This window comes from Melozone crissalis, unplaced genomic scaffold (assembly GCF_028551555.1).
Source record: "Melozone crissalis strain CALT ecotype California unplaced genomic scaffold, PUWL_Pcris_2 ptg000295l_1, whole genome shotgun sequence".
Classification (NCBI taxonomy): Eukaryota; Metazoa; Chordata; class Aves; order Passeriformes; family Passerellidae; genus Melozone; species Melozone crissalis.
The window spans coordinates 463405-490830 of NW_026536047.1; the positions used below are offsets into that span (position 1 = coordinate 463405).

Consider the following 27426-nt stretch of genomic DNA (forward strand, 5'->3'; position numbering starts at 1 on the left):
TTTCTCCACATTTCAGGTTCCAGAATCCCTGATAGCCTCCTGTGAGTCCTCCAGGGAAACTTCCTGAGACTTTTTTATTTTGGAGAAAACTGCACCCTCAGGGATTTTCCAGGTATCTCCCACAGCCTTTCCTCCATATTTCAGGCTCCAGAATCCCAAACAGCGTCCCCCAACTCCTCCATGGAAGCTTTCTGTGGGTTTTTTTCCTTTGGAGGAATCTGTACTCTCAGGGATCCATCCAAGACTCCCTCCAGACATCTCCCAGAGCCTTTCCCCCACATTTCAGGTTCCAGAATCCCCCATAGCACTCACCAATTCCTCCAAGAAAGTTTCCTGAGATTTTTTTCCTTTGGAGGAAGCTCAGAGCTCCATCCAAGACTCCATCCAGGCATCTCCCAGAGCCTTTCCCACATATTTCAGGTTCCTGAATCCCTGATAGCATCCCCTAAGTCCTCCAGGGATGCTGCCTATGAATTTTTCCTTTGGAGGAAGCTGCACCCTCAGGGATCCATCCAAGACTCCCTCCAGGCATCTCCCAGAGCCTTTCTCCACATTTCAGGTTCCAGAATCCCCTATAGCACCCTCAAGCACTCCTCCAAGAAAAGTTTCCTGATATTTTTTTTCCTTTGGAGGCAGCTGCACCCTCAGGGATCCTCCAGACATCTCCCAAAGCCTTTCCCCCACATTTCAGGCTCCAGAATCCCAAATAGCATCCCCTGAATCCTCCATGGAAGCTTCCTGAGATTTTTTTGCTTTAGAGGAAGCTGTACTCTCAGGGATCCATCCAAGACTCCCTCCAGGTATCTCCCAGAGCCTTTCCCCCACATTTCAGGTTCCAGAATCCCCTGACTCCCATAGCATCCCCCCATTCCCCCATAGCATCCCCCGACTTCTCCGGGGAAACTTCCTGAGATTTTTTCCTTTTGGGGGAATCTGTACCTTTAGGGGTTCTCCGGGAATGCTTCCCGCGACCATTTTCTCATTTGGAAGGAATTCTGTCCCCCAACTCTTCCAGAGATGCTTCTGGAAACCATTTTCTCATTTAGAGGCAACTCCCTCCTTGGCAATCCCACCCCACGCTCCTCACGGGCGTCTCCCGTGTCCCTTCTGTGTCCCTTTGACATTCCCCAATTCCCGGCGCTCCTGCAGTAGCCGCGTCCCCCACGGCGCGGCAGCAGCACCCGGGACACCGGGACTGTCCCGGCCACCCCCGGATTGTCCCCTGTCCCATCCCCAGCCGGGAGGGTGGCACAAGGTGACTCCGTGCCTATCCCGCCGTGCCCCTGCTCGCTGGCATCAATCCCCTCGCTCCCAATCCCGCCTGCCCTCACCTCGGGGCCAGCTCTAGTTGTATTTTTAGCCCTTGGCTGCCGCCCGATTTCGGGGGTCTCCCAGGGCTCTGCGGGGCAGCCCGGGCCGGCCAGGGGTGTTGGAGCAGCTTAGGTGGAGGTGGCCGGATTAGCCCTGTCCAACGAGACGATTACTGAGAGCAGCCGAGGGAGGAAGGCTGGGTGGGGACAGCGAGGGCCAGGGGCTGCCTGTAATCCCCTAAAGCCGCTTAGGGAGCGCGGTTCCTCCAAGGATACGGCCCGGGGAGGCTGCTGGGGCCAGCCGGGGGTCAAACGGGGGGTTCTTGCATCTTGGGGGGCTCCAAGTGGGGTCACGGCAGCGTTGGAACCTCGGTGTTGCATCCTCGGGGTGCATGTGGGGGTGACAGTGCCCAGGGACATGGCATTGCCCTGGGAGGTGACAGTGCCCTGGGAAGTGACCATGCCCAGGGAGGTGACGATGCCCAGGGTCCCAGCCATGCCCCAGAGGTGACCCTGCCCAGGCCACCCCCCTGCCCTGCCATCACGTCCCCGTTTGTCTCTCAGGACATCGACGCGTTCCTGGCGCGCGCCCGCGAGCGCAGCTACGAGACCGCGGTGGGGGGTTCCCAGCTTGGGGAAACTGAGGCACGGCACCAGCGCCGTCCTGGGAAGGGACAGCGAATTTTGGTGTCCTGCTTTGCTCACCCCGCGTGTCCCCCGGGGGCTGAAACGCAAGGAGGAGACAGGGACAGGAGGAGGGTAGGGTGGCACAGCCCGTCCCCACGGGGCTCGGCAGCTGCGGCGGTGCCAGCGCTGATGGCAGCTGCGTCAGCGCACGGGCCGGTGCCAGGCTGCATCAGCAGAGCCCTAATCCCCCGCGGCTCGCCTGGCACCGCCCCAGCAGCAGCAGTTTAAGCGCCTGACCTGAGCTCGCCCGCTGCCACCGTGCCCTCCGGGGAGGGGCTGCCAGGCTGAGCACGGCTGGCTCCGCTGTGGGGACCCCCTGTGCCAACCTGTGCCACCCCAAAGCCCTGGGAAGGGTTTGGGTGGCTGGAGTCGGGGACAGCGGGGCTGGGGGGGTGTAATAGGTGACACAACCGAGGGGGCTCTGCTCAGGTGAGACCCCACCTGCAGCTCGGGGGTCCCCAATACCAGAGTGGAGCTGCTGGAGCCAGTCCAGAGGACGCCACGGAGCTGCTCCAGAGCTGGAGCCAGGTTAGGAGAGCTGGGGGTGCTCACCTGGAGAGGAGAAGGCTCCAGGGGCACCTCAGAGCCACTTCCAGGTCCTGAGGGGCTGGGGACACGGCAGGGAGGGACAGGACACCGGGAATGGCTCCCTGCCTGCATCCCTGCAGCTGGCAGGGGACCCGGTGACGCAGGGCTGCTCTGTGCCAGCTGACAGGGACACGGCTGATGCTGTGCCAACCCCGGGCCGTGGTTCCTGCAGGGCCGGGGGTGCCAGGGCTGGGCACTGCGGTGGTGTCACTCACCCACCCTTGTTCTCTCTGAGGCTCAGGGAAATTTGGGGTCATCACTCCTGAGTGGGGTTTACCTACCCAGGGAGCTGCTGGATGCTTGGGGTGCCATCCCTGAGAGCAGCCTGAGCCCCCCCAAACCCACCCTGGTGACACCGAGTGACATCAGGCTCCTGCCACCCCCCTCCTTCCCTGCCCCATGCCCATCTCATTTCCCCCCTTTTCTCTGCGATGCTCCTGCCATCCCCCCAGCCCGGCAGTTTGGGGGTCCCAGGTGCGGGTGGCACCCCCCGGTGCCCACGGGGCTCCCCCCACGCTGTCCCCTGCCGGTGGCCGCGGTCTGAGTCAGCTGCTGGGGCCGCAGCCATGTGAGGCCGCGCACACATGGCTCCCCGCGCGGCACCGGGCTGTATTTTTAGCAGACGGTATCAAAAGCATAATTATGTCTGTTGTTTAAACGCAGCCTCTTTTCTGGCAGCCCCGGGAGCTCTCAGCTGCCTCCCGCCGCAGAGGGCAGCGAGGGCGGGCTGAGGAGAAGCGGGGGGGATGATGAGACCCCCCTCCATCCATCCATCCATCCATCCATCCATCCATCCATCCATCCATCCATCCATCCATCCCTCCCCAGGTAAAACCTCCCCACTCATTCTGGGGGGGTTCCCACTGCGCCCCCACACCGTGTCTACAGCGCGCTCATGCCCCCCAGGCTGCCGGTGAGGATGAGGAGGAGGAGGAGGATGATGGCGAGGATGACGGGTGGGAAGCGCGGCGGTGGCGGGAGGGGTCGGGAAAAGGGCGTTCGAGGTGACGGGAGTGTGGGAGGACACGGCTGAAGGAGCGCGGCTGCTGCTGCTGCTGCTGCCGCTGCATCCCCCCCTCCTCCCCGCAGCCGCCTGTCCCCCCGGGGACGCGTCTGTCCCCAGCCAGCCCGCGCTGGCACCGAGCGCCGTCCCGGCTCCGTGTCCCCGCCGTGACACCGCGGGGCTGAGCCGTTTTTGGGGACCGCAATCCCCAGAGCGAGCTGGGCACCCCAGGCGGAGCGGGGAAACTGAGGCACAGCATTTCCAACTGAGGCAGCGAGAAGCTGCCCAGCGCTCTGTCCCGTGGCACCGCGAGCTGGAGCACCGTGGGGACACCGGAGCCCCCGGGCACTGCCAGGTAGGTGCTGCCAGGCGCGCCGGGGTGGCACAGCGGGCTGCCCGTATCCCTGGCTGCCGCGCTAAGCCCTTGGCCGCGGGGTGAGCTTTTAATGGCATCAAGGTATTTGAAGCGGGTTCCTGGCGCTGGGTAAACAGGAGTGCCGGGCACGTGGAGGGGGGCACGGGGTGGCACAGACCGGGCACGGTGCCCGTGAGAGGAGGGAAGGAGGGATGCGGGGACGGCAGCACCGGGCAGCATCATCCATCACCCCCGGGCTGGCACAGCGGCATGGGGGGCACCCCTGGCACAGGTGGGTTGGCTGCCACATCCCGCCGTGCCCTCTGACGCTGCTTCTCGCTCCGTCCATCTCAAGCTTTGCCTTGAGGGCTTGCGGCACCGGGGCCGAACCGGGACCAAACCGAGCCGGGCCGGGCGCGTTGCGGGTGCCGGGAGCGGCCCCAGCCCGGGCACAGCGGCTCGTCCGTCCCGGCAGCGCAGCGAGCTGCGGGATTAGCGCTGCTTACTCACCTCCCCGGGGAAAAGCGGCAGATTAGGGCCGGCAGAAGTGTCCGACCCTGCGGCGGCGGGGCCGCTGGGGCTGTCCGGCACCGGCACCGGCACCGGGGAGGTGCCCGGGCCCCGGCGAACCGGCAGCCGGGGCTGGAGGGGAGCGCAGGCTGCCAGAGCAGTTGGGCTGTGGCCCTAATTCCCAGAAAGCCGCTCGTGTGGGAGTGAGTGTCCTCCCGTGCCCTCCGCTCCGCCGCAGCCTCCAGACTCCTGAAGGTTTGACGTGGGGTTTTTTTTTTTTTCTTTCTTTTTTTTTTTTTTTCTTCTTTTATTTTTTTTTTTAATTTAAGCGCCGGGTGCAGATTAACAAAAGCTCTGACGGTCACCGCGCCCGGTGCTGGGCACGGGAGGGGGATCGGGGCTTCTTCCTCTGCCTGCGCCCTCAGCTTCCTCACCTGCGCTGCAGGCAGGTAGGTGCGTGCCGGGCTCCGTGCCGGGCTGCGAGGAGGAGGAGGAGGAAGGAGGAGGAGGAAGAGGAAGGGCTGAGGTTCTGTGTGCGCACTCCGGGCAAGCCGGAGCGGGGATCCATTTTGCATGAGGAAAAAGCTGGAGTTTGGGTTCTTCCCGGGTGGATTTTTGGGTTCTTCCTCCGTGGATTTTGGATTCTTCCCCCCGTGGATTTTGGGTTCTTCCCCCGTGGAGTTTGGGGTTCTTCCCCCGTGGATTTTTGGGTTCTTCCCCCGTGGATTTTGGGTTCTGCCCTGGTAGATTTTGGGTTCTTCCCCGGTGGATTTTTGGGTTCTCCCCCGGTGGATTTGGGGTTCTCTCCTGGTGGATTTTGGGTTCTTCCCCGGTGGATTTTTGGGTTCTCCCCCGGTGGATTTGGGGTTCTCTCCTGGTGGATTTTGGGTTCTTCCCCTGTGAATTTTGGGTTCTTCCCCAGTGGATTTTTCTCCCCCGGTGGATTTTTGTCCTTCCCCGGGCAGAGGCGTTTTGTGGGGCTGGGGGTGCCCTGGTCCCTGCTCCAGGCGAGCACTGTGGGCACCGGGCTGGGGCTGGCAGGACCCTGCTGGGACATCAGCAGAGGGGTTTGGGGGACCAGGAACTTCATCCATCCCTTCCCCGGTGCTGGATCATTCTGGGGATCCCTTATCCCACACAGATCCCCCATGGGGACACCGTGGGGACAATGTCCCTCAGTCCCACATCCTCACGGTGTCCTCTGGGATCATGGGGGACACCGTGGGGACAATGTCTCTGTGCCCCACATCCCCACAGCGTCCCCCCATTATCCTAGGGGCTGCCATGGGGACCGTGTCCCTCTACTCTGCGTCCCCACAGCATCCCCCATGATCTCAGGGACACCGTGGGGACAGTGTCCCCGTGCCCCATGATCCCAGGGGACACTATGGGGACAATGTCCCTCTGCTCCACATCCTCAGCGTCCCCCATGATCTCAGGGGACACCGTGGGGACAGTGTCCCTGTGCCCCACGTCCCCACAGCGTGCCCCCGATGCCGGAGCGGGGCAGGGATGCCGAGCTCTCTCACTCGGGAGTTTCCGGCCGCCACTCCACTCCTGGGTGTTGCCGTCCCTCTGTTTTGGGATAAAACCAAAGATTTTGGTGCTCTGTGCCAAGCCACCAAGGCAGAACCCCCTCGGGAGTTACTCGCAGCTGGCAGAGCTCAAACCCGGCCTGGACCCCCCCCGCTTCACCCTGGGGACCCTCTGGGGGTCGTGCTGGGACAGCAGGGAGTGGAGAGACCCTGCAGGGGCTGTGGGAGCAGGCAGGGGATGCGGAGCGGTGCCTGAGCTCCAGCAGAGCTTCCCACAGCGTGACCGCCCCGTGGGGACCGCCCCGGCCCCGGGGAGGCTCCACCAGCGCTCACTGGCACGCCGAGGGCAGCGCGGCGTGGGGAGGGGGCAGTGCCCAGGGACGCTGCCCCAGTGCATGGTGGGAAATTCCCTGCTGTCCCTCCATCGTCCCCCTGCTGTCCCTCCATCATCCGTCCCCCTGCTGTCCCTCCATTGTCCCCCTGCTGTCCCTCCATTGTCCCCTTGCTGTCCCTCCATCGTCCATCCCCCTGCTGTCCCTCCATCATCCATCCCCCTGCTGTCCCTCCATTGTCCCCCTGCTGTCCCTCCATCGTCCATCCCCCGGCTGTCCCTCCATCATCCATCCCCCTGTTTTCCCTCCATTGTCCCCCTGCTGTCCCTCCATCGTCCCCCGGCTGTCCCTCCATCATCCATCCCCCTGTTTTCCCTCCATTGTCCCCCTGCTGTCCCTCCATCCTTCCCCTGTTTTCCCTCCATCCTCCCCCTGCTCCCCCCTCCTTGCCCCATCCACCCTGCTGGTGTTTCCAGCCTGGTGCATCCGTCCCTGTCCCCTCCTGTCCCCTCCTGGGGACATTCCCAGGGCACCCCCAGTAAGCAGAGCCCTCCCCGGGCTCCGTCCCGCTGCCAGCTCCGTGCCAGCCCTTCCGGATCCCTCATTCCTGAGCGAGGGAGGGAGGCAGAGGGAAGAGTTCGTCTTTCAGCACCTTCTCATCGCAGGCAGGCGCGGGCTCTCCCTCGCCCCGAGCTCTGTCTGGGTCCCCTCCCTGTTCCCTGGCACCCACTGGGTGCAGCCAGCAGCGCCCCAAAACCCTCTGGGCGAGCAAGGTTGGGGGTCCCGCTGTGCCCGGCCGTGGGATGGCACAGCCTGGCACCTGCCCAGCAAGGGTTAACCCGCGCTGCCCGCTCCCAGCGGGACCAAAGCGCTGAGCTGGAGCTGCCCTGGCACGGCTGGGCTCCTCAGAGCCCTCAGCCCTTCTCCCGTGGCCCCCGAGCCGTGCCGAGCCGTGCCGTGCCCAGGTTTATGTAAGGCTGGCACGGCCCGGGCACACGCGGGTTACATAAACCCTGGCAGCGGTGCCAGCCCCCCCCGGGAGCCCAGGAATGGGGGGTTCCACCTGGGACACCCCCCCGGGTGTGCTCCACAGTGGGTGGGGTGGGGTCGGGGGTCCTCGCGCTGGGGGCCTTGGGGATTGGGGACAGTGGGGGGGCACCCACAAGGTGCCAGGTTTGGCTGGTGGCATGCAGGGCATGGCTGGGATGGGTGTGAGCCTGGTGGGCATTGGTGGGATCTGTGAGATCCTGGTGGGAATTGGTGGCATGGATATGATCTTGGTGGGCATTGGTGGGATCTGTGTCACCCTGATGGGCACAGCTGGGATGAGTGTGATCCTGGTGGGCACAGCTGGCATGGACGTGATCCTGATGGGCACAGCTGGGTGGGATCTGTGTGACCCTGGTGGGCATGGCTGGGTGGGATCTGTGTGACCTTTGTGGGCACAGCTGGCATGGATGTGACCTTGGTGGGCACAGGTGGGGTCTGTGAGATCGTGGTGGGCATTGGTGGGGTCTGTGAGATCCTGATGGGCACAGCTGGCATGGATGTGACCCTGATGGGCACAGCTGGGATCTGTGTGACCCTGGTGGGCATTGGTGGGGTCTGTGAGACCCTGACGGGCACAGCTGGGTGGGATCTGTGTGACCCTGGTGGGGTATTTGTGGGATCTGTGAGATCCTGGTGGGCACAGCTGGCATGAGTGTGAGCCTGGTGGGCATTGGTGGGTTCTGTGTGTTCCTGGTGGGCATGACTGGGATGGTTGGATGTGACCCTGGTGGGCACGGCTGGATGGGATCTGTGTGATCCTGGTGGGCACAGTTGGCAGGGGTGTGATCCCAGTGGGCATGGCTTGGATTTTTGTGACCCTGATGGGCTGCAGGGCAGGGATGAGTGGCCCCAGGCGCTCCCTCCCCATCCCTGGTGAGGGTGGCACTGCCAGCATGCTGGCACAGCATCCCTGTGCTGCCCAAGGCCCCTCTGCACCCCTTGGAGCACTCCCTGCTCTGCTGTGGGGTCTGCAGGAGCTCTGCCTGCACCCCAAGAGCTCTGCTGTCCCCCAAGAGCTCTCTCTGCCCCCCAGGATCTCTCTCTGCCCCCCAGGCAGGGGCAGCAGGGTGGGACCCAGCTCTGGATCACACTCCAGGCCAGATCTGTGACTTTTGGCCAAAGCCGAAGGGATTTGGGCTCCCGGGGACTCCCACCCCATGGCACGGCCCCCTGCCCCGTGCTGTCCCTGTCCCCAGCGCCAGCTCAGGGACTCGTGGCCCATCCCGGTGTTTGTCCCGTTCCGGTTCGTCCCGGAGCGGGCGGCTCGGAGCCTTTCATGGGTGCCGGGGCGGCCTTGGCGAACAAAGGGCGCTTTCTTCACCCGCACGGGGCACAGCACACCTGCCCGCCCTGGCACCGCCGCCGGTGCCCTCGGGGCTGGGCGCTTCCCGCTTCCCGGGCGTCAGCAGCGCCAGCATCCATCCCATCCCATCCCATTATCCCATCCCATCCCGTCCCTGCCGCCCGCCCAGCGCTGCCGGAGCCGGCGGAGGCTGCACGCTCGTGGGGAGCAGAGCCGCTGCCACCTCGTTGTCAGCCCCGCGATGCTCAGGGCTGCCTAGAAGCGGGGGAAGGTCCCGATCGCGCCGCCGCCGCTGCTCCCCCCCGGGCACCCCAATCCCCGAACCGCAGCCCGCCGCCACCGCCAGCTCGTAGCACCACGGAGCCTCCCAAGCCAATGGATCAAAAACTGCAGGAGGAGAGGAACATCCCCAGGGCCGCCCGGGCGGCTTTCTGCCTCCTGCAGATCCCGGAGCCGGACCCCTTCAGCCTGTGGGTTTAGGCGCTCCCGCCCGGCCGCTTTCGCCTCTCCCGGACCCGGTGGCACCGGCGGAGACCCCGCTCGTCCTCGGCGCTGGGGTCCCTGATGGACCCCGCAGGTAGCTCAGGGGCGCTGGGGGTGCTGCGGAACAGCGGGAGCGGCGTCCTGTGCTGGCCCGAGGGACAGGGACAGTGTCACCATGGCGGGAGTGTCACCCTCGGGGATGGGACAGCCTGGGGACAGCGCTGGAGGATCTCCCTGAGGTGGGGCTGGGTGGGACAGGGGAGCTGTCCCCAAGGTGTCCCTGTGCCCCAGGCTGTCCCTGTGCCTCATGGTGGCTGTCCCCAGGGTGTCCTTGTCCCCAGGGTGTCCCTGTGCCCCACGGTGGCTGTTCCCAGGGTGTCCCTGTGCCTCATGGTGGCTGTCCCCAAGGTGTCCCTGTGCCCCAGGGTGTCCCTGTGCCCCACGGTGGCTGTCCCCAGGCTGTCCCTCTGCCCCACGGTGGGTGTCCCCAAGGTGTCCCTGTGCCCCACGGTGGCTGTCCCCAGGGTGGCTGTCCCCACGGTGTCCCGCGATGCTTCCCGAGCCCCGTGGGAATGGGGGCTTTGCCCTCTTTAGGGGAAGGATGTGACAGGGACAAGCGGCTCTGGGGACACACGGTGCTGTCCCCACCCTTCTCCTTTCCCCACCTTGCTCCTGTCCCCATCCCGGCCCTCGGGGCGGTCTGTCCCACCCCACAGCGGGGCCGGGAGCTGGCTGAGCTCGGCTCTGTCCCCTGGGCCGCTCCGGACCGGGGGACACGGAGGACACGGGGGACACGGGGACAGGATGCCGGGTCTGGCTCCACAGCCTCACCTGCGTGTGGCCCGGGTCCCGGCGGAGCGCTAATCCTACAAATCCCCCCCGGCATTTCTCCCAGGAGGGGTCCCTGCGAGCGCGGAGCTCCCCCCTGGCTGGGAGCCCTGCTGGGAAGCGCACCCAGCCCTGCCCGGGGGCGAATGCCTGCGCAGGGCACGGCCTCCCCACGCTGGGTGCCAGGGTGCCAGCGGCCGGGCACGGCGCCAGCCTGGGCAAGGAGGGACCGGCGGTGGGCGCGGGGAGCCGCCAGCCCCGCCGCGACGGGACGGGATGCGACGGCGACACCCGGCCCGGACACGGGGCCGCTCGGATCGTGTGGCCCGCGGGGAAGGGGAGCCGGGGGTCCCGGGGGTCTCCCCAAAAACACCGCAGGATGGAGCTGGGGGGTTGAAAGCAGCGCCACAGCAACACCGCCGAGCATCGCCGTGCCTCAGTTTCCCCGCAGGGGTGGGCGCTGCTCCCCTGCGCTTGCCGTGGTGCACAATGGCTGATGGCGAGGAGTCCTGCTGGGCTGTTGCTCCCACTCTGATTTCCCCTCGCAGTTTGTGATTGCCACCTTGCTCAGTGCCTGTCTGCAGAGCCAAGAGCCCTGGGCAGGACTTGTGGCCATGAAGCACCTACAGGAAAAAGAGAAAAATCTCATTGTTTGGGAGCATCTCTGCTTCTGGCATCTTTAAACAGAAAACAAAACTGACTTTCTCCCCACTCTGCATAGATCTGGGGCAGCCCTATGAAATGAGCGTGCTCCATCCTCCCGTGCCCCAAACACCGCAGGATGGAGCTGGGGGGTTGAAAGCAGCGCCCCAACAACCCCCCCGAGCATCGCCGTGCCTCAGTTTCCCCGCAGGGGTGGGCGCTGTTCCCCTGCACTTGCCGTGGTGCACAATGGCTGATGGCGAGGAGTCCTGCTGGGCTGTTGTTCCCTCTCTGATTTCCCCTCGCAGTTTGTGATTGTCACCTTGCCCGGAGCCAAGAGCCCTGGGCAGGACCTCTGGCCATGAAGCAACTACAGGAAAAAGAGACAATCTCATTGTTTGGGAGCATCTCTGCTTCTAGCATCTGTTAAACAGGAAAAACTGATTTTCTCCTCACTTCGCACAGATCTGGGGTAGATCCGAGCTGTGGCAGCCCTATGAAATGAGAGTGCTCCATCCTCCCGTGCCCCAAACACCGTAGGATGGAGCCGGGGGGTTGAAAGCAGCACCCCAACAACCCCCCCGAGCATCGCCGTGCCTCAGTTTCCCCGCAGGGGTGGGCGCTGCTCCCCGCTGGTGTCGCTCCCCTGCGCTTGTCGTGGTGCACAATGGCTGATGGCGAGGGGTCCTGGTGGGCTGTTGTCCCCCCTCTGATTTCCCCCTGCAGCTTGTGGTTAAACTGGTGCTGCCACCTTGCCCAGTGCCTGATCTCCCCAAAAACACCGCAGGATGGAGAAAGCGGCGCCCCAACCACCCCCCCGCCAGAAGCATCGCCGTGCCTCAGTTTCCCCGCAGCGCTGCTCAGGCAGGGCTGGGCTGGGTTAGGGTTATGATGCCGCTCTCGCTGCCCGCAGGGACGGCGCTGAGCACCCCATGAGCGCGGCAGCAGCACGGCCAGCGACGCGAGGATGGGGGAGAGCCCGGCGCGCTGGAGAAGGGCGGCGGAGGCAGCGCAGGACTCGCGGGGCATGGAGAGCAGCGCCATGCTGCTGTCCCGGAGCGCCGGGGCCGAGCTGGGCCTCGCGGCCTACCCAGAGCCCGGCGAGCTGAGCTACACCCTGGAGAAAGGCTGGAGGAGCTCCGAGGGGTGCTTGGGAGCCGGTGCCCACCTGGGCTGCCCCTACCCGCGGGGCGCCAAGGACGGAGCGGAGCTGCCCCCGCTGCTGCCCCCTCGGAACGGGCAGCCCAAGGGCGGCTGGGGGGAGCCCTGCAAGGAGCCGCGCTGGGCCGAGGCCGTGCTGGCCCCGCTGGCGCTCTACAGCCACTCGTACCACCGCTACCACCCCCTGGCAGTGCCCGGCAAACCCCGCGATGCGGCCGGAGACCCCTCGGCCTCCTTCCAGCACTGCCCTTTCCTCGTGGAGGCCAAGCACAGCCCCTTCCTGCTCTCCTCGCTGCTGCCCGGCGCTCCCCGCGCCGAGCCCGCGTTCGAGGGGCCGGGCCCGGTGGGGAACGGGCGCTTCGCCGGCCCGGAGTGGAGTCTGGGCTCCTACGGGCCCGCCTGGGGCCAGCCCCTCTACATGGGGGTCCCGCCGAGGTGCAAGGCGGCTCTGCCCCCCTTCGACGGCTGCTGCAGCTCAGGGAACAAGGTAGGAACCCTCGGAGGGGTGACAGCGGCTCCAGCCTGAGGGTGGTGGGCAGGGGGGTCTCGGTCTCCCGGGGTGACGCCGCGCTGTCCCCGCGGGTGCTGCCGCCCCCGGCTGAGTCACGGCGGCACGGGGGCGGCGGGAGGCAGCGCTGCCAGCCCTGGGCGCGCCCCGTGCCGCCGCCGCTGCGGCTCCCCATTCCTTTCCCACGCCGGGCACCCCAGCAGCCGGCCCCGGGCACCGCGGAGCACCGGGCGGATGCCCAGGCCTGGCAGGGGTGTGGGGAAACTGAGGCACGGGAACGGAATGCTCCGCGTCGCCCCCTCGCAGGGATGTGTGGGTGACACAAGCGGGACGGCGACCCCGATGAGGGTGACACCGCCCCTCTGTTCCCTTCCAGGAGTTTTACGCCAAGAAAGGCGCCGGGTTCCTCGCCTCGAGCAAGAACCACGCGGCGCCGCCGCTGCTGGGCAGGGGCCAAGCGGGGCCGGAGCGGGCCGGGGAGGGGGAGCCGGCGCTGCCGGAGCTGCCGGGAGCCCCGTGGGGGGATGGCAGGGCGGGGGGCAGCTCGGCGGTGCCCCCTCCCCATCCCCATCCCCATCCCCGCACGCCGCCCCCCGGCTCCAGCCGCCCCCTGCTCCTCCTGCAGCCCGGCCCCTGGGTGGGCTCACGGCCGCACGGCGCTGATTTTTCCATGGACACGGGGCCAGGACGACCCTCAGAGCCCAAAGATGCCCCCAAAGAGCCCAATCCCTCGGCGGTGCTGGCGGACGGGCACTACCCCGCGGCTCTGGCCAAACCCGAACCCCCCCCGGGCTGTCTGTGCCCCACCCCGGGCTGCCATGGGCGCCCGGGGGTGCCCAACCCCTTCGAGCCCGCCTCGGGGCGCTTTCCGTGCCCACCCAGCAACCACACCAAGCTGAAGAAGACGTGGCTGACGCGGCACTCGGAGCAGTCGCTGCCCCGCTCCAAAGCCCCGCGGCGGGACGGGGGTCCCGAGCCCCCCGGCGAGGGGAAGCGCTCGGCCAAACGCCCCCACGGCCCCGCCGAGGGTCCCCGCGCCGCCAGCGAGGGCGCGGCGGCGGCCAAAAGGGGCTCCAAGAGCACGGGGGACAGCGAGGAGAGGAGGATGGAGCTGGGGGAGGAAGGTGAGGATGAGCGGGATGCGCAGCGGGGCCGGGAGAGGGCGGGGGCAGCGCCCGATCCCGAGGGAATTTTGCATCCCTGGCACCCGAAACGCGAGCTGGGAACACGTGTGGGCCGTGGAACTGCTGCGCTGGGGCTTTTCCCGGGTCTGGCACGGGTGGAAATGTCCCTTTGGGGCAGCGTGGCAGCCTCGGGTGGGATTCGTGTTGGGGCTTTTCCCGGGTCTGGCACGGGTGGAAATGTCCCTTTGGGGCAGCGTGGCAGCCTCGGGTGGCACTCCCGGGGCTTGGCAGCGCTGTGGTTGGGGCAGGGACTCCTCGGGGAGGTGTTGGCACCCCGGGCCTGACCTCCGAGCGGCTCCAGCCCTACTTTCCAGCCCTACTTTCTGGCCCAGTTTCCAGCCCCCGCCACAGCGTGCCTGTCACAGGATCCCGGAATCCAGAATTGCTTTGGCTTGGAAGAAACCCTAAAAAAGTCCTAAAAACCCCTCCAGGCCCACCCCCAGGGACACCTCGCACCCTCCCAGGCTGCTCCAAGGTGCCCTTGGGCACTTCCAGTCCCTCCCAGTTGGCTCGGATGGGGCTCCACGGTGTCCCTAAGCCCTTCCCGGTGTCCCCAAGCTCTTCCCGGTGTCCCCAAGCGCTGCTCGGTGTCCCCAAGCCCTTCCCGGTGTCCCTAAGCCCTTCCTGGTGTCCCCACACCCTTCATGGTGTCCCCAAGCCCTTCCTGGTGTCCCCAAGCGCTGCTCGGTGTCCCCAAGCGCTGCTCAGTGTCCCCAAGCCCTTCCTGGTGTCCCCACACCCTTCATGGTGTCCCCAAGCCCTTCCGGGTGTCCCCAAGCCCTTCCTGGTGTCCCCACACCCTTCATGGTGTCCCCAAGCGCTGCTCAGTGTCCCCAAGCCCTTCCTGGTGTCCCCAAGCGCAGTCCGGTGTCCCCAAGCCCTTCCTGGTGTCTCCAAGCGCAGTCCGGTGTCCCCAAGCCCTTCCCGGTGTCCCCAAGCGCTGCTCAGTGTCCCCAAGCCCTTCCCGGTGTCCCCAGGCGCTGCTCGGTGTCCCCAAGCCCTTCCTCGTGTCCCCACACCCTTCATGGTGTCCCCAAGCCCTTTCTGGTGTCCCCAAGCTCTTCCCGGTGTCCCCAAGCGCAGCCCGGTGTCCCCAAGCCCTTCCCGGTGTCCCCAAGCGCAGTCCGGTGTCCCCAAGCCCTTCCTGGTGTCTCCAAGCCCTTCCCGGTGTCCCCAAGCGCTGCTCGGTGTCCCCAAGCCCTTCCCGGTGTCCCCAAGCCCTTGCCGGTGTCCCCAGAGCCGCGGAACCGCCGGTGCCTGCAGAGCCTGCCCTGCACGGCGCTGCCCCCCAGCATCCCCCGCTGCTGGGCCTGCGCCCCCCGCGGCCGGAGGGACCCCCGGGGTGAGGAGGAGGAGGAGGAGGAGGAGGAGGAGGAGCCCCCCGAGAGCAGCTGCAGGCTGCTGCACTTCCGCAGGTGAGCCCGGGGGGATCGCAGGGTTGGGGGGGTCCAGCAGGACGTGTCAGGGGGCGGTGGAGCAGCTCCTTGTTTGGAATGTCCCTTTTGTCACCCTGCTTTGGAATGTCACCTTCTGTCACCCCGGTTCAGAGTGTTTCCTTGTCACCCTTTCCAGTGTCACCCAACTGTTAGAGCATCCCCTCCTGAAGGGGCATCCCTTACTGTCACCCTTTTTGGGACACACTCTCTGTCACCCAACTTTGGGACATCCTTTCCTGTCACCCCTCTTTGGGGACATCCTCTCTGTCACCCTGCTTCACAAAACCTTCTCCTGTCACCCCTCTTTGGGACATCCCCTCTGTCACCCCCCTTTGGAGCATCCTCTTCTGTCACCCAACTTTGGGACACCCACTATGTCACCCTGCTTCACAAAACCTCCTCCTGTCACCCCTCTTTGCTCCTATCACCTCTCTTTGGGACATCCCTTCCTGTCACCCCTCTTTGGGACATCCTCTCCTGTCACTCCATTTTGGGACATCCTCTGTGTCACCCCACTTTGGGACACACTCTATGTCACCCTGCTTCACAAAACCTTCTCCTGTCACCCCTCTTCGGGACATCCCCTCTGTCACCCTTCTTTGGGACACGCTCTCTGTCACCCCAGTTTGGGACATCCTGTCTGTCACCCTGCTTCACAACAGTCTCTCTGTCACCCTATTTTGGGGCATCCTGTCTGTCACCCCTCTTTGGGACATCCTCTACTGTCACCGTGCTTCACAAAACCCTCTCTCTGTCACCCCACTTTGGAGCATGCTCTCCTGTCACCCAACTTTGGGACATCCTCTCCTGTCACTCCATTTTGGGACATCCTGTCTGTCACCCCTCTTTGGGACATCCTCTGTGTCACCCCTCTTTGGAGCATCCTCTCCTGTCACCTCACTTTGAGACACCCACTATGTCACCCTGCTTCACAAAACCCTCTCCTGTCACCCCTCTTTGCTCCTGTCACCCAACTTTGGGACATCCTCTCCTGTCACTCCATTTTGGGACATCCTTTCCTGTCACCCCTCTTTGGGACACTCTCTCTGTCACCCCGTTTTAGAGCATCCCCTCCTCTCCCCCACTTTCCAGCCTCCTCTCCCTGTCCCCCCCTTTTCCCTCTCCCACCACCCCAAATTTCCCCCTCTGTTCTCCTCCCCCCATTCTGAGCCCCCCCAGCTCTGTCCCCTCTCCCCGCAGGTTCACCCTTGGGGACAACGGCGAGCTGAGCGTCGATGGCCTCTGCAGCCTGGGGGACACCCAGGGGGACGTGGCCGACCCCGATTGGGGTGTCAGGGATGTGGGGGGCAGGAATTTGGGGAGCAGGAGCGTGGGGAGCAGCGTCTGCCTGGCCAAGCACCTGCTGGGGGTCCTGGGGGACCCGTTCTGTGCCGCCGTCCGCGGGGACAGGGACGCGTGGCCGGGAGGGCCCGAGGGTGAGCGGGGACATGGGGACACGGGGAGGGTGGCACTGGGGACACGGGGACACGGGGAGCGAGCTGGCACTGGGGACATAGAGACACGGGGAAGGTGGCACTGGGGACACGGGGAGCAGGAGGGCACTGGGGACACAGGGACACAGGGAGCAGGCTGAGGGTGGCACTGGGGACATGGGGAGGGTGGCACTGGGGACACGGGGAGCAGGGTGAGGGTGGCACTGGGGACACGGGGAGCAGGCTGAGGGTGGCACTGGGGGTATGGGGAGGGTGACACTGGGGACACAGGGAGCAGGCTGAGGGTGGCACTGGGGACACGGGACACGGGGAGCGGGGTGGCACTGGGGACATAGAGACACGTGGAGGGTGGCACTGGGGACATGGGGACACGAGGAGCAGGGTGGCACTGGGGACATGGGGACATGGGGAGCAGGGTGACACTGGGGACATGGGGACACGGGGAGCAGGGTGGCACTGGGGACACGGGGAGCAGGGAGGGGGTGGCACTTGGGACACGGGGAGCAGGGTGACACTGGGGACATGGGGAGCAGAGTGGGGTAGACACTGGGGACATGGGGAGCAGGAAGGAGGTGGCACTGGGGACACGGGGAGCAGGGTGAGGGTGGCACTGGGGACACGGGGAGCAGGGTGACACTGGGGACACGGGGACACGGGGAGCAGGCTGGGGGTGGCACTGAGGACACGGGGAGCAGAATGGGGGTGACACTGGGGACACGGGGAGCAGGAGGGCACTGGGGACACGGGGAGCAGGGTGAGGGTGGCACTGGGGACACGGGGACCCTGAGGCCGTGTTTCCCGCAGGGGTGCCGCGCTGGAGGCGGGCGGAAGGAGCCCCCCAGCTCTGTGACCGCTGCCAGCGCGGCTTCTTCAACTCGCACTGGAGCTGCGCCAGATGTGGCTTCCAGCTGTGCCCCGAGTGCCACCGCAGCAGGCGGGAGGAGAGCGGCGCCGGTACGGGGACGGGGCGGAGTGGGAAAGGGGGTGACAGCCCGGGGGGGCTCGGTGGGGGCAAACAAAGCCTCTCTCTGCCACAGAGGATCCGGCGCTGCCACCCGAGTGCGCCCCCGGGCGGGACCACCGCGTGTCGTCGCTGGTCCCCACGCAGTTCCTCCCCACATGTGGTGAGTGTGGCCCCCAAAAACCCCCCAAAAAAACCCCAAAACCCCAGAAACTCCAAAACCCCCCAAAACTCCAAAAACCCCCAAAACCCCCAAAACCCCTAAAACCCTCAAAAACCCCCAAAACCGCCAAAACGCCAAAAACCCCCAAAACCCCAAAAACCCTAAAAAAACCCCAAAAACTCCAAAACCCCCAAAACGCCCCAAAAAACCTCAAACGCACCAAAACCACCAAAACCCCCCAACCCCCAAAACCCCCCCAAAAACCCCAAAACCCCCAAAACCCCCAAAAAACCCCAAACCCACCAAAACCACCAAAACCCCCCAACCCCCAAAAAACCCCAAAACCCCTCTGCTGGGGATTTGACCCCGCTGTCCCCATCCTCTTCCAGTCCTGACCCGGCTCTGGAAGCTCCTCCACGAGGTCCGGGCCAAGTTCGGCATCGAGTCCCGCTGTCCGTGCGGGGAGGGGGCGGCGGAACAGAGCCTGGAGCAGCCCCCGGGCAGGCAGGTATGGAGGGGGGGCTCTGGATGATGGGAAATGGGGTTCAAGGGGTTCGGGGGGTGCCCCCCAGCCCCGCACAGGATGCCCACGGCCCCCGGGTGTTCCAGGAGCCGCCGGTGCCCGCCGTGCCCGCCCGCAGCAGCCCCGAGCCCGCCCGGAATATCAAGGAAGGTAGGGCCGGCTGCGACCCCCCCGCGCTCCGGGGGGGTCAGGGATGAGCGCCCCGTCCGTTTTTGGGGTGCCGGGGATGGGGGGGATGCGGAAGGCGGCGTGGGACGCCCTGACCGCGCTGTGCCCCGAGCAGAGAGCGCCGAGGAGGGGGCGCCGCCCGCGGGGCGGGGGGGGCCCGTGCAGAGCGCGACCCTGTGCGACCTGCTGGCATCCACGGCCGTGAAGCTGTGCCTGGGGCACGACGGCGTGCGCATGGCATTCGCTCCCGTGGCACCGGCGCTGCCCAGCGTGAGTCCCGCGGCCCCCGGGCACCCCCGTGCCCCGATGCCCACCCCGCATCCTGCTGCCCACTCCCCGCCTTCTTGCCCACCCCGTGCCTCGCTCCCCACTCTGTGCCCAGCTGCCCACCCTGCGCCCTCCTGCCCACCCTGTGCCCCGCTGCCCACCCCCTCTCTGCCCACCCCGCGCCCTGCTGCCCACCCCTGCCCCGCTGCCCACCCCGCTCTGCTGCCCACCCTGTGCCCCTCTGCCCATCCCGTGCCCCTCTGCCCACCCCTTCCATGCTCCCCACCCCGTGCCCTATTGCCCACCCTGTGCCCCGTTCTCCACCCTGTGCCCTCCTGCCCACCCCTGCCCCCCTGCCCACCCCTGTGCTCCTCCACCCATTCTGTGCCCCCCTCCCAACCCGTGCCCCTCTACCCACCCTGTGCCCCGCTGCCCACCCCACCCTGCTGCCCACTCTGTGCCCCTCTACCCACCCTGTGCCCCACTGCCCACCCCGTGCCCTCCTGCCCATCCTTTGCCCCTCTGCCCACCCCGTATCCTCCTGCCCACCCCGTGCCCCGCTGCCAACCCCTGTGCCCTGAGGGGGTCCCCAATTTTGTCCCCGTCCCCCTTTTCCCAGGACAACCGCCTGACGAGCATCCTGGACAGCATCATCGCCCGCGTGGTGGAGAGGAAGCTCCAGGAGCGGCGGGCGGGGCCCGAGCTGAGCCCCCCCGGCCCCCCGGAGCCCCCCGGCTCCCACAGCGTGCTGGGCCCCGGCGGGCTCCTCTGGCTGCACCGGCCCGGCCCCGGCGGCGGCTACGGAGCGTTCCAGGAGCACTGGAGGCACGGCCAGGTCAGCGGGGGACACCCCAGAGCCCCCCGTGAGGGGTGACACCCGGAGACCCCGTCCCTGTTAGTTGGGTGACACCCAGAGCCCCCCGTCCCTGTGTGAAGTGACACCCAGAGCCCCCAGTTCCTGCCTGTGGGGTGACACCCAGAGCCCCCCGTGTGAAGTGACACCCGGAGACCCCATCCCTTCCTGTGTGGTGACACCAGGGAGCCCCCTGTCCCTGTAAATTGGGCGACACCCGGAGCCCTTCATCCTTGAGTGTGGGGTGACACCTGGAGCCCCCCGTCCTTGAGTATGAAGTGACACCCGCAAGACCCCCGTCCCTGCCTGTAGGGTGACACCCTGAGCCCCCCATCCCTGAGGTTGGGTGACACCCAGAGCCCTCTGTCCCTGTGGGTGGGGTGACACCCGGAGCCCCCATCCTTGAATGTGAGGTGACGCCTGGAGCCCCCATCCCTGCCGGTGGGGTGACACTTAGAGGCCCCCATCCTTGAATGTGGGGTGACACCCGCAGCCCCCCATGCCTGCATGAGGGGTGACACACCAAGGCCCCCGTCCCTGTAAGTTGGGAGACACCCCAGAGTCCCCATCCCTATGTGTGGGGTGACACCCCGGAGCCCCCGTCCTTGAGTGTGAGGTGACACTCGGAGGCCCCAGTCCCTGCCTGTGAAGTGACACCTGGAGCCCCCATCCCTTTAAGTTTGGTGACACCCAGAGCCCCTTGTCCCTGTGGGTGGGGTGACACCCCGAGCCCCCCGTTCCTGCGTCCGGGGTGACATCCAGAGCCCCCCGTCCCTGTAATTTGGGTGACACTTGGAGCCCCCTCTGCCTGTGGGGTGACACCCCGGGAGCCCCCCATCCTTGAGTGTGAGGTGACACCCAGAGCCCCCTGTCCCTATGTGTGGGGTGACACCCAGAGCCCCCCATCCCTTCCTGTGGGTGACACCCGGAGCTCCCATCCCTTTAAGTTGGGTGACACCTGGAGCCCCCATCCTTGAGTGTGAAGTGACATCCAGAGCCCTCCGTCCCTGTAAATTGGGTGACACCTGGAGCCCCCCATCCCAGCCTGTGGGGGACACCTGGAGCCCCCTGTCCCTGTAAGCTGGGTGACACTCAGAGCCCCCCATCCCAGCCTGTGGGTGACACCCAGAGCCCCCCATCCCTGTGTTTTGGGTGACACCCAGAGCCCCCCATCCCAGCCTGTGGGTGACACCCAGAGCCCCCCATCCCTGTGTTTTGGGTGACACCCAGAGCCCCCCAGTTCCCCACCGACCCCCGGCTCCCCCCGCAGCCCGTGCTGGTGTCAGGGCTGCAGAAGCGGCTGCAGCCGCGGCTCTGGGCGCCCGAATCCTTCCAGCCCGCGGGGCAGGAGGAGGAGGAGAAGGAGGAGGAGGAGGTGAAGGCCGTGAACCTGCGGGCGCCGCGGAGCCGGGTCCGGATGAGCCGCCGGAGGTTTTGGGATGGATTTGCCGCCAGCGCAGGTGAGGGCACGGGGAGGCTGTGGGGGTGCCCGGGGTGGTTTCGGGGTGAGGTGTGAGGGGAGCCGGGCTCCACCCCTGATGTGGCACCGGGGTCCCTCCACAGCCGAGCGGGAGCGGGGCAGCGGGGACCTGCTGAAGCTGGAGCGTGGCTTTGGGGACACGGAGCTGAGCCGGTGGGTGACAGCACAGGGTGGCATCACCCGATGTGCCCTCCCCACGCCAGCTGGGGTTTGGGAGGGTTCCTGAGTGTCACCCCCCTGTGTCACAGGGCCACCAACCTGCGGGCCAGCCTGCCCCTGCCCGAGTACTGCGGGGCCGGCGGCCGCCTCAACCTGGGCTCCTTCCTGCGGGGCCCGCGGGGCCGGCGGTGGCTGCGGCCGCGACTCTGCGTGGCCTACGGTGAGAGGGGCACCGCGGTTTGGGGGGCTCCGGGGTTTGGGGGGCATCGGGCTTTGCAGGGCACTGGGGCTTTGGGGGACACCGGGATTTGGGGGGCACTGGGTCTATTTGGGGCGTCGGGGCTTTGGGGTCACCGGGGTTTGGGGGGCTCCGGGGTTTGTGGGGCACTGGGGTTTTGTGGGGCACCAGGGCTTTGGGAGGCACTGGGGCTTTGTGGCGCACCGGGGTTTTGGGGGGTACCCGGGCTTTGCAGGGCACTGGGGCTCTGGGGGACACCGGGATTTGGGAGGCACTGGGGCTATTTGGGGCATCTGGGCTTTGGGGACACCGGGGCTTTGGGGGGCTCTGGGGTTTTGGGGGACACTGGGACTTTGGGGTGCAGCCGGGCTTTGGAGAGCACTGGGGTTTTGGGGTGCAGCCAGGCTTTGGAGGGCATCTAGGTGCTGAGGGGAACCAGGGCTTTGGGGGGCACCAGGGTTTGGGGGGACACCATGGCTTTGGGGGACACTGGGGTTTGTGGGACACCGGGGCTTTGGGGGACACTGGGGTTTGTGGGACACCGGGGCTTTGGGGGGCACCAGGGGCTTTGGGAGGAACTCGGCCTTTGAGGGCCACTGGGGCTTTGGGGGGCAGCCAGGTTTTGGGGGTTCCTGGGCTTTAGGGGCTCCAGAGCTTTGGGAGGCACCGGGGCTTTGGGGGCAGGCGGGCTTTGAGGAGCTCTGGGGCTTTTTGGAGCATCGGGGCTTAAGGGGACACCGGAGCTTTGGGGGGCTCCAGGGCTTTGGGTGGTACCCGGGCTTTGGAGGGCACTGGGGTTTGGGGGGCACTGGGCTTTGTGGGGCACCAGCGTTTTGGGGGACACAGGGATTTGGAGGGCAGCCGGGATTTGGGGCGCATTGGGGTGCTGGGGGCCAACCGGGGCTTTGGGGGACACTGGGGTTTGGAGGGCACTCGGGCTTTGTGGGGCACTGGGGCTTTTGGGGACACCAGGCTTTGGGGGTTCCCGGTCTCTGTGGGGCAGCCGGGCTCTCCCCACCGGCTCCAACCCCAAACCCCTTCCAGCTGTGCCCCCTCAGGAGCAGAACGTGGGCACCAAACCCCTGACGGTGGAAGCGGCCGATGCCATCAGCGTCCTGGCACACGCGGTGCCCGCAGCGCGGGGTAGGGGCGGAGTGCGGGACCCCCCATGCCCACCCCTGGCACCCCCTGAGCCCCCTGGAACCCTCCTGAGCCCCTGCGGGACCCCCATGCCCACCCTGCCCCTGGCACACCCTGTGGGTCCCCCCATATCCACCGTTCTCCCTGGCAACCCCTGAGCCCCATGCGAATCCCCTCATGCCCACCCTGGCCCCTGGCACTCCCCTGAGCCCCTTGAGGGTCCCACCCTGGCCCTGGCACCCCCTGTGGGTTCTCCCATGCCCACCCTGCCCTCTGGCACCCCCTTGAACCTGCTGCGCATTCTCCCATGCCCACCCTGCCTCTGGCACCCCCCTGAGGCCCCTGCAGGTCCCCCCATGCCCACCCTGTCCCTGGCACCCCCTGAACCCTCTGCAGGTCTCACCCTGCCCCTGACACCCCCCTGAGCTCCCTGCAGGCCCCACACACCCACCCTGTCCCTGGCACCCCCCTGCAGTCCCCCCATGCCCACCCTGTCCCTGGCACCCCCCTGAGGGTCCCCCCATGCCCACCCTGAGCCCCCTGTGCCCGCAGAGCCGCTGCTGCCCGCCGAGCTGGCCGAGCTGGAGGCGCCGCTGCGGGAGCGGCTTGGGGCGGGCGCGGTGCCCGGTGCCCTGTGGCACATCTTCCGCGCCGAGGATGCCCCGCGGATCCGGGACTTCCTGCGCAAGGTGGGTGCCTGGGAAAACCCAATAAAACCTGATAAAACCCAATAAAACCCGATAAAACATGATAAAACCCGATAAAACCCGATAAAACCCGATAAAACATGATAAAACCCGATAAAACCTGATAAAACATGATAAAACCCGATAAAACTTGATAAAACTTGATAAAACCCGATGAAACCCGATAAAACCCGATAAAACCTGATAAAACCCGATAAAACCTGATAAAACCCGATAAAACCCGATAAAACCTGAGAAAACCCAATAAAACCTGATAAAACCCGATAAAACCCGATAAAACTTGATTGGGCTTATCCTTGAGCGAGGCAGGACTGCCGGGATAGCTCATCCCTCTTGGAGACAGAGAGCTGAATACCCAGTGAGCTCACGGCCGTAGCCACCCTTAGCAAGCTCAGTGATTTCAGCTCTTTAGGGATTCTCAGCTCTTTTAGGATCTCAGCTCTTTGGGGATTCTCAGCTCTCCCAGGATCTCAGCTCTTTGGGGATTCTCAGCTCTTTAGTGATTCTCAGCTCTTTGGTGATTCTCAACTCTTTGGTGATTCTCAGCTCTTTTAGGATCTCAACTCTTTGGTGATTCTCAGCTCTCCCAGGATTTCAGCTCTTTGGGGATTCTCAGCTATCCCAGGATCTCAGCTCTTTAGGGATTCTCAGCTCTCCCAAGATTTCAGCTCTTTGGTGATTCTCAGCTCTCTTAGGATCTCAGCTCTTTGGAGATTCTCAGCTCTTTGGTGATTCTCAGCTCTTTGGTGATTCTCAGCTCTTTAGTGTTTCTCAGCTCTTTGGTGATTCTCATCTCTCTTAGGATCTCAGCTCTTTGGTGATTCTCAGCTTTTTAGTGATTCTCATCTCTCTTAGGATCTCAGCTCTTTGGAGATTCTCAGCTCTTTGGTGATTGTCAGCTTTTTAGTGATTCTCATCTCTCTTAGGATCTCAGCTCTTTGGAGATTCTCAGCTCTTTGGTGATTCTCAGCTTTTTAGTGATTCTCATCTCTCTTAGGATCTCAGCTCTTTGGAGATTCTCAGCTCTTTGGTGATTCTCAGCTCTTTGGTGATTCTCAGCTCTTTTAGGATCTCAGCTCTTTGGAGATTCTCAGCTCTTTGGTGATTCTCAGCTCTTTAGTGATTCTCAGCTCTTTTAGGATCTCAGCTCTTTGGTGATTCTCAGCTCTCTTAGAATTCCAGCTCTTTGCTTGCCAGGGCACCTTTGGCTGAGGCAGAAGCAGATGAGAGAGAGGAGAAGGAGGATCCTGGTGTTCCACAGCGATGGTTTTATTGAGGGGTCTGTGAAGGGTTCCAGCGACAGCTCTTCTTCTGCAGAATGGGCTAAACCAGCCCCTTTTTATAGGGTAAAGGGGATCCAAACTTGTCCAATAGTCAGGGTTAGGGGAAAGTGGCTTGTGGGGTTACAGAGATAAGCTATGGGTCGAGACAGCAGACAGGAGCTCATTTTGCTGTCTCATCCTGACCCAGCAGTTCCTACTGTTCAGTCTCAGCCCTCCACGGAGCTCTGGCCAGCTCCATGGACTCTGCTACAGGTGCCACCATATTGGAATAAGAATCCCAATATCACCAGGTAGATTGTGCCTGGGTTAGTCCGACCCCTGCTGCTGGGCCAAAGGCGGCAGCTGTGATATTTCACCTCAGAGACACTTTTGGCTGGCTGGGTGTTGCAGCTGGGCACTGAACAAGTCCAGGCTTGTAGAAACTCAGTTTACCTCAGGTGGGAAGGCTTCAGGCGATGGTGGAGAGGAAAAGAGAGCGGATTCTGCCGGAGGGGTTATATCCAGAGTTTTATGCCATGGTCACAGAGGTCTGGATCTTAGGTAACAGCTCCAACAGAATCCCGACAGCATGGCCTGATTGACCTTTCAAGCTCTGGGACAGGGGGAGGGGAAGGGACAGCTGAGCACCAACCAGGTGGGAGGAGGAGGGTCCCAGGGGACAAGGGACACATAGACAGGCCAATGACCCCAGGCCTGAGGGGCATCCTTTGAACTTGACCAACCACACGATGGCCTTGCTGGAATGTTGAACCTGATTGACAGAACTCACTCAGCAAGGGGGCGAGGGGGAAGGCAGAGGGGTATTGCCACACCTGGGAAGGGGCTGGGAAGTAAAACAGGAAATTGCAACACACTGCAACACCACCAGCACCCTCCAGCGCCCAGCCCCACTCACCCTGGCACCAGGACACCATGGCCAAGGTGTCTGCCAATACCAGATGGTCTTGGTGCCAAACTCCAGCCCAATCGACACCACCTGGAATAACAAAGCTACTCCCCACACCCCACTAAAGCATTTACCAGTCCCATACAGGCGATAGAAAAGACACCAAAAGATGAAATAATAACGAACAAACTCAGCTAGAAACAGCACAGATCAACCCTCGTACCTTTCGCATCTCGGTCTAGCAAGAAAAACCGAAATGAATTTAAGTTTGGCCATCCCCAAACCCAAGCGAGCTACTTAGGTGGAGCTATTATTGAGCGAACCCAAGTCCTGCTCACCCCACAGGTGGCGCAGGAGCCGGGGCAGGAGGCGGTGGAGCCCCCCGGGTTCCACCTGGAGCCCCCCGGGTTCCACCTGGAGCCCCCCGGGCTGTACCTGGACCCCACCTTGCGGCGGCGGCTGCGGGACGAGTGCGGGGTTTGCGGCTGGAGCCTCCTGCAGCTGCCCGGGGACGCCGTGCTGGTCCCCGCCGGGGCCCCCCACCAGGTGAGCGCCCCCCATTCCCCTCCTTGCACCCCCCATTCCCCTCCTTGCACCCCCCATTCCCCTTCCCCCGAGCCTCCGGGGAAACTGAGGCACGGCAATCACGGGCAGGTGCGGAGCCTGAGCGGCACCATCAGCGTGGAGCAGCGATTCCTGTCCCCGGAGAGCGCCGTGCGCCTCCGCAACCTCGGCACCGGGACCCCGCGGAGCCTCCGCGCCCAGGTGAGGGCTCGGGAGGGGAATTTGGGGGTGCGGGGTGTGGGGTGAGCGGGGCTGAGCCCCCTCTTTGTGCCCCTGCAGCTGGATGGGATGATCATCGCGGCCGTGCGGGAGGCGCTGGGGGTGCTGCGGGGCTGCCAGTGAGGGCTCGGAGCGACCGGAGGGCACCGGGAGCCTCGGGAACAACCGGGACACCTCCGGGAGCCTCGGGCATGGCTGGGACACCGGGAACATTGGGAACAACCGGGACACCGGGAGCCTCAGGAGTGGCCGGGACACCGGGAACAACCGGGACACCGGGAGCCTCGGGAACAACTGGGGCACCTCCGGGAGCCTTGGGAATGGCCGGGACACCGGGAGCCTCGGGAACAACCGGGACACCGGGAGCCTTGGGCACAACCACGGCCGGGAGCCTCGGGCACGGTCACAACCATGGCCTGGACACCGGGCACCATCGCAGCCGGGATACCGGGAGCTTTCTGCTCGGTGCTTTGCTGCCAGAGCTGCCCGGGGATCTCGGGGCAGGAGGAATAAAGTGTCCGGAGCGTGCCAGGGCTGCTGGCAGCACCAGCAGCACCTCGGTGTGTCCCTTTGTGCCCCTCCTGCGGTGCCATCGCGGGCAGGGGCCTCTGGTGGCACCAGCAGCGCCCGCCTGGGTGTGTGCCTTTGTCACTGCCGGGTCCAGGGGGCTCTGCCTTCACCCCCCTCCTTCCCACCAGGGTCAGGGGTGCTCTCCCCACATCCCACTGGGGTCAGGGCTGCTCTCTGTTCATCCTCCTCATCCCATTGGGGTCAGGGCTGCTCTCCCTTCATCCTATTGGGGTCAGGGATGCTCTCCCTCCATCCCCCCTCCATCCCACCAGGGTCAGGGGTGCTCTCCCCACATCCCATTGGGGTCAGGGCTGCTCTCCCTTCATTCCCTTTTCATCCCATTGGGATCAGGGCTGCTCCAGTGGCACCACCAACATCTGGCTGAGGGTCTCCTTTCACCCATCCACCGTTTCACCGGGGTCAGGGCTGCTCTCCCTACATCCCATTGGGGTCAGGGGTGCTCTCTGTTCATCCTCCTCATCCCATTGGGGTCAGGGCTGCTTTCCCTTCATCCTATTGGGGTCAGGGGTGCTCTTCCTTCAATCCCCTCCATCCCATTGGGGTCAGGGATGCTCTCTGTTCATCCTCCTCCATCTCGTTGGGGTCAGACCTGCTCTCCCTCCATCCCATTGGGGTCAGGGCTGCTCTCCCTTCATTCCCTTTTCATCCCATTGGGGTCAGGAGTGCTCCAGTGGCACCACCAGCATCTGGCTCAGGGTCTCCCTTCGCACACCCTCCACCTCATTGGGGTCAGAGCTGCTCTCCCTCCATCCCTTTGGGGTCAGGGATGCTCTCTGTTCATCCTCCTCATCCTATTGGGGTCAGGGCTGCTCTCCCTTCATCCTATTGGGGTCAGGGGTGCTCTTCCTTCAATCC

The 27426-nt window shown here is 64.9% G+C and overlaps 2 protein-coding genes across 2 annotated transcripts in view; both read left to right on the forward strand.

Moving 5' to 3' along the window:
• Positions 1-7525: 7525 nt before the first annotated feature.
• Positions 7526-27426, forward strand: part of PBDC1 (polysaccharide biosynthesis domain containing 1) — a 94515-nt gene continuing 74614 nt past the window's right edge. The window contains exons 1-3 of the mRNA XM_054294660.1: positions 7526-7724; positions 7769-7952; positions 8567-8753. Of these exons, the coding sequence (XP_054150635.1) occupies positions 7526-7724; positions 7769-7952; positions 8567-8753 (570 nt within the window). The remainder of the gene's footprint in view (positions 7725-7768; positions 7953-8566; positions 8754-27426) is intronic.
• HR (HR lysine demethylase and nuclear receptor corepressor) lies at positions 9049-26170 on the forward strand. Its single transcript, XM_054294651.1, has 20 exons — positions 9049-9143; positions 9982-10303; positions 11564-12274; positions 12672-13419; positions 14717-14894; positions 16116-16351; positions 17174-17323; positions 17407-17493; positions 17883-18001; positions 18076-18166; positions 18300-18454; positions 19071-19286; positions 20575-20764; positions 20868-20937; positions 21033-21163; positions 22226-22324; positions 22874-23010; positions 25543-25743; positions 25852-25962; positions 26041-26170. The coding sequence occupies exons 1-20, from the start codon at positions 9049-9051 to the stop codon at positions 26101-26103; spliced, it is 4110 nt and encodes a 1369-aa protein (XP_054150626.1). The 3' UTR covers positions 26104-26170.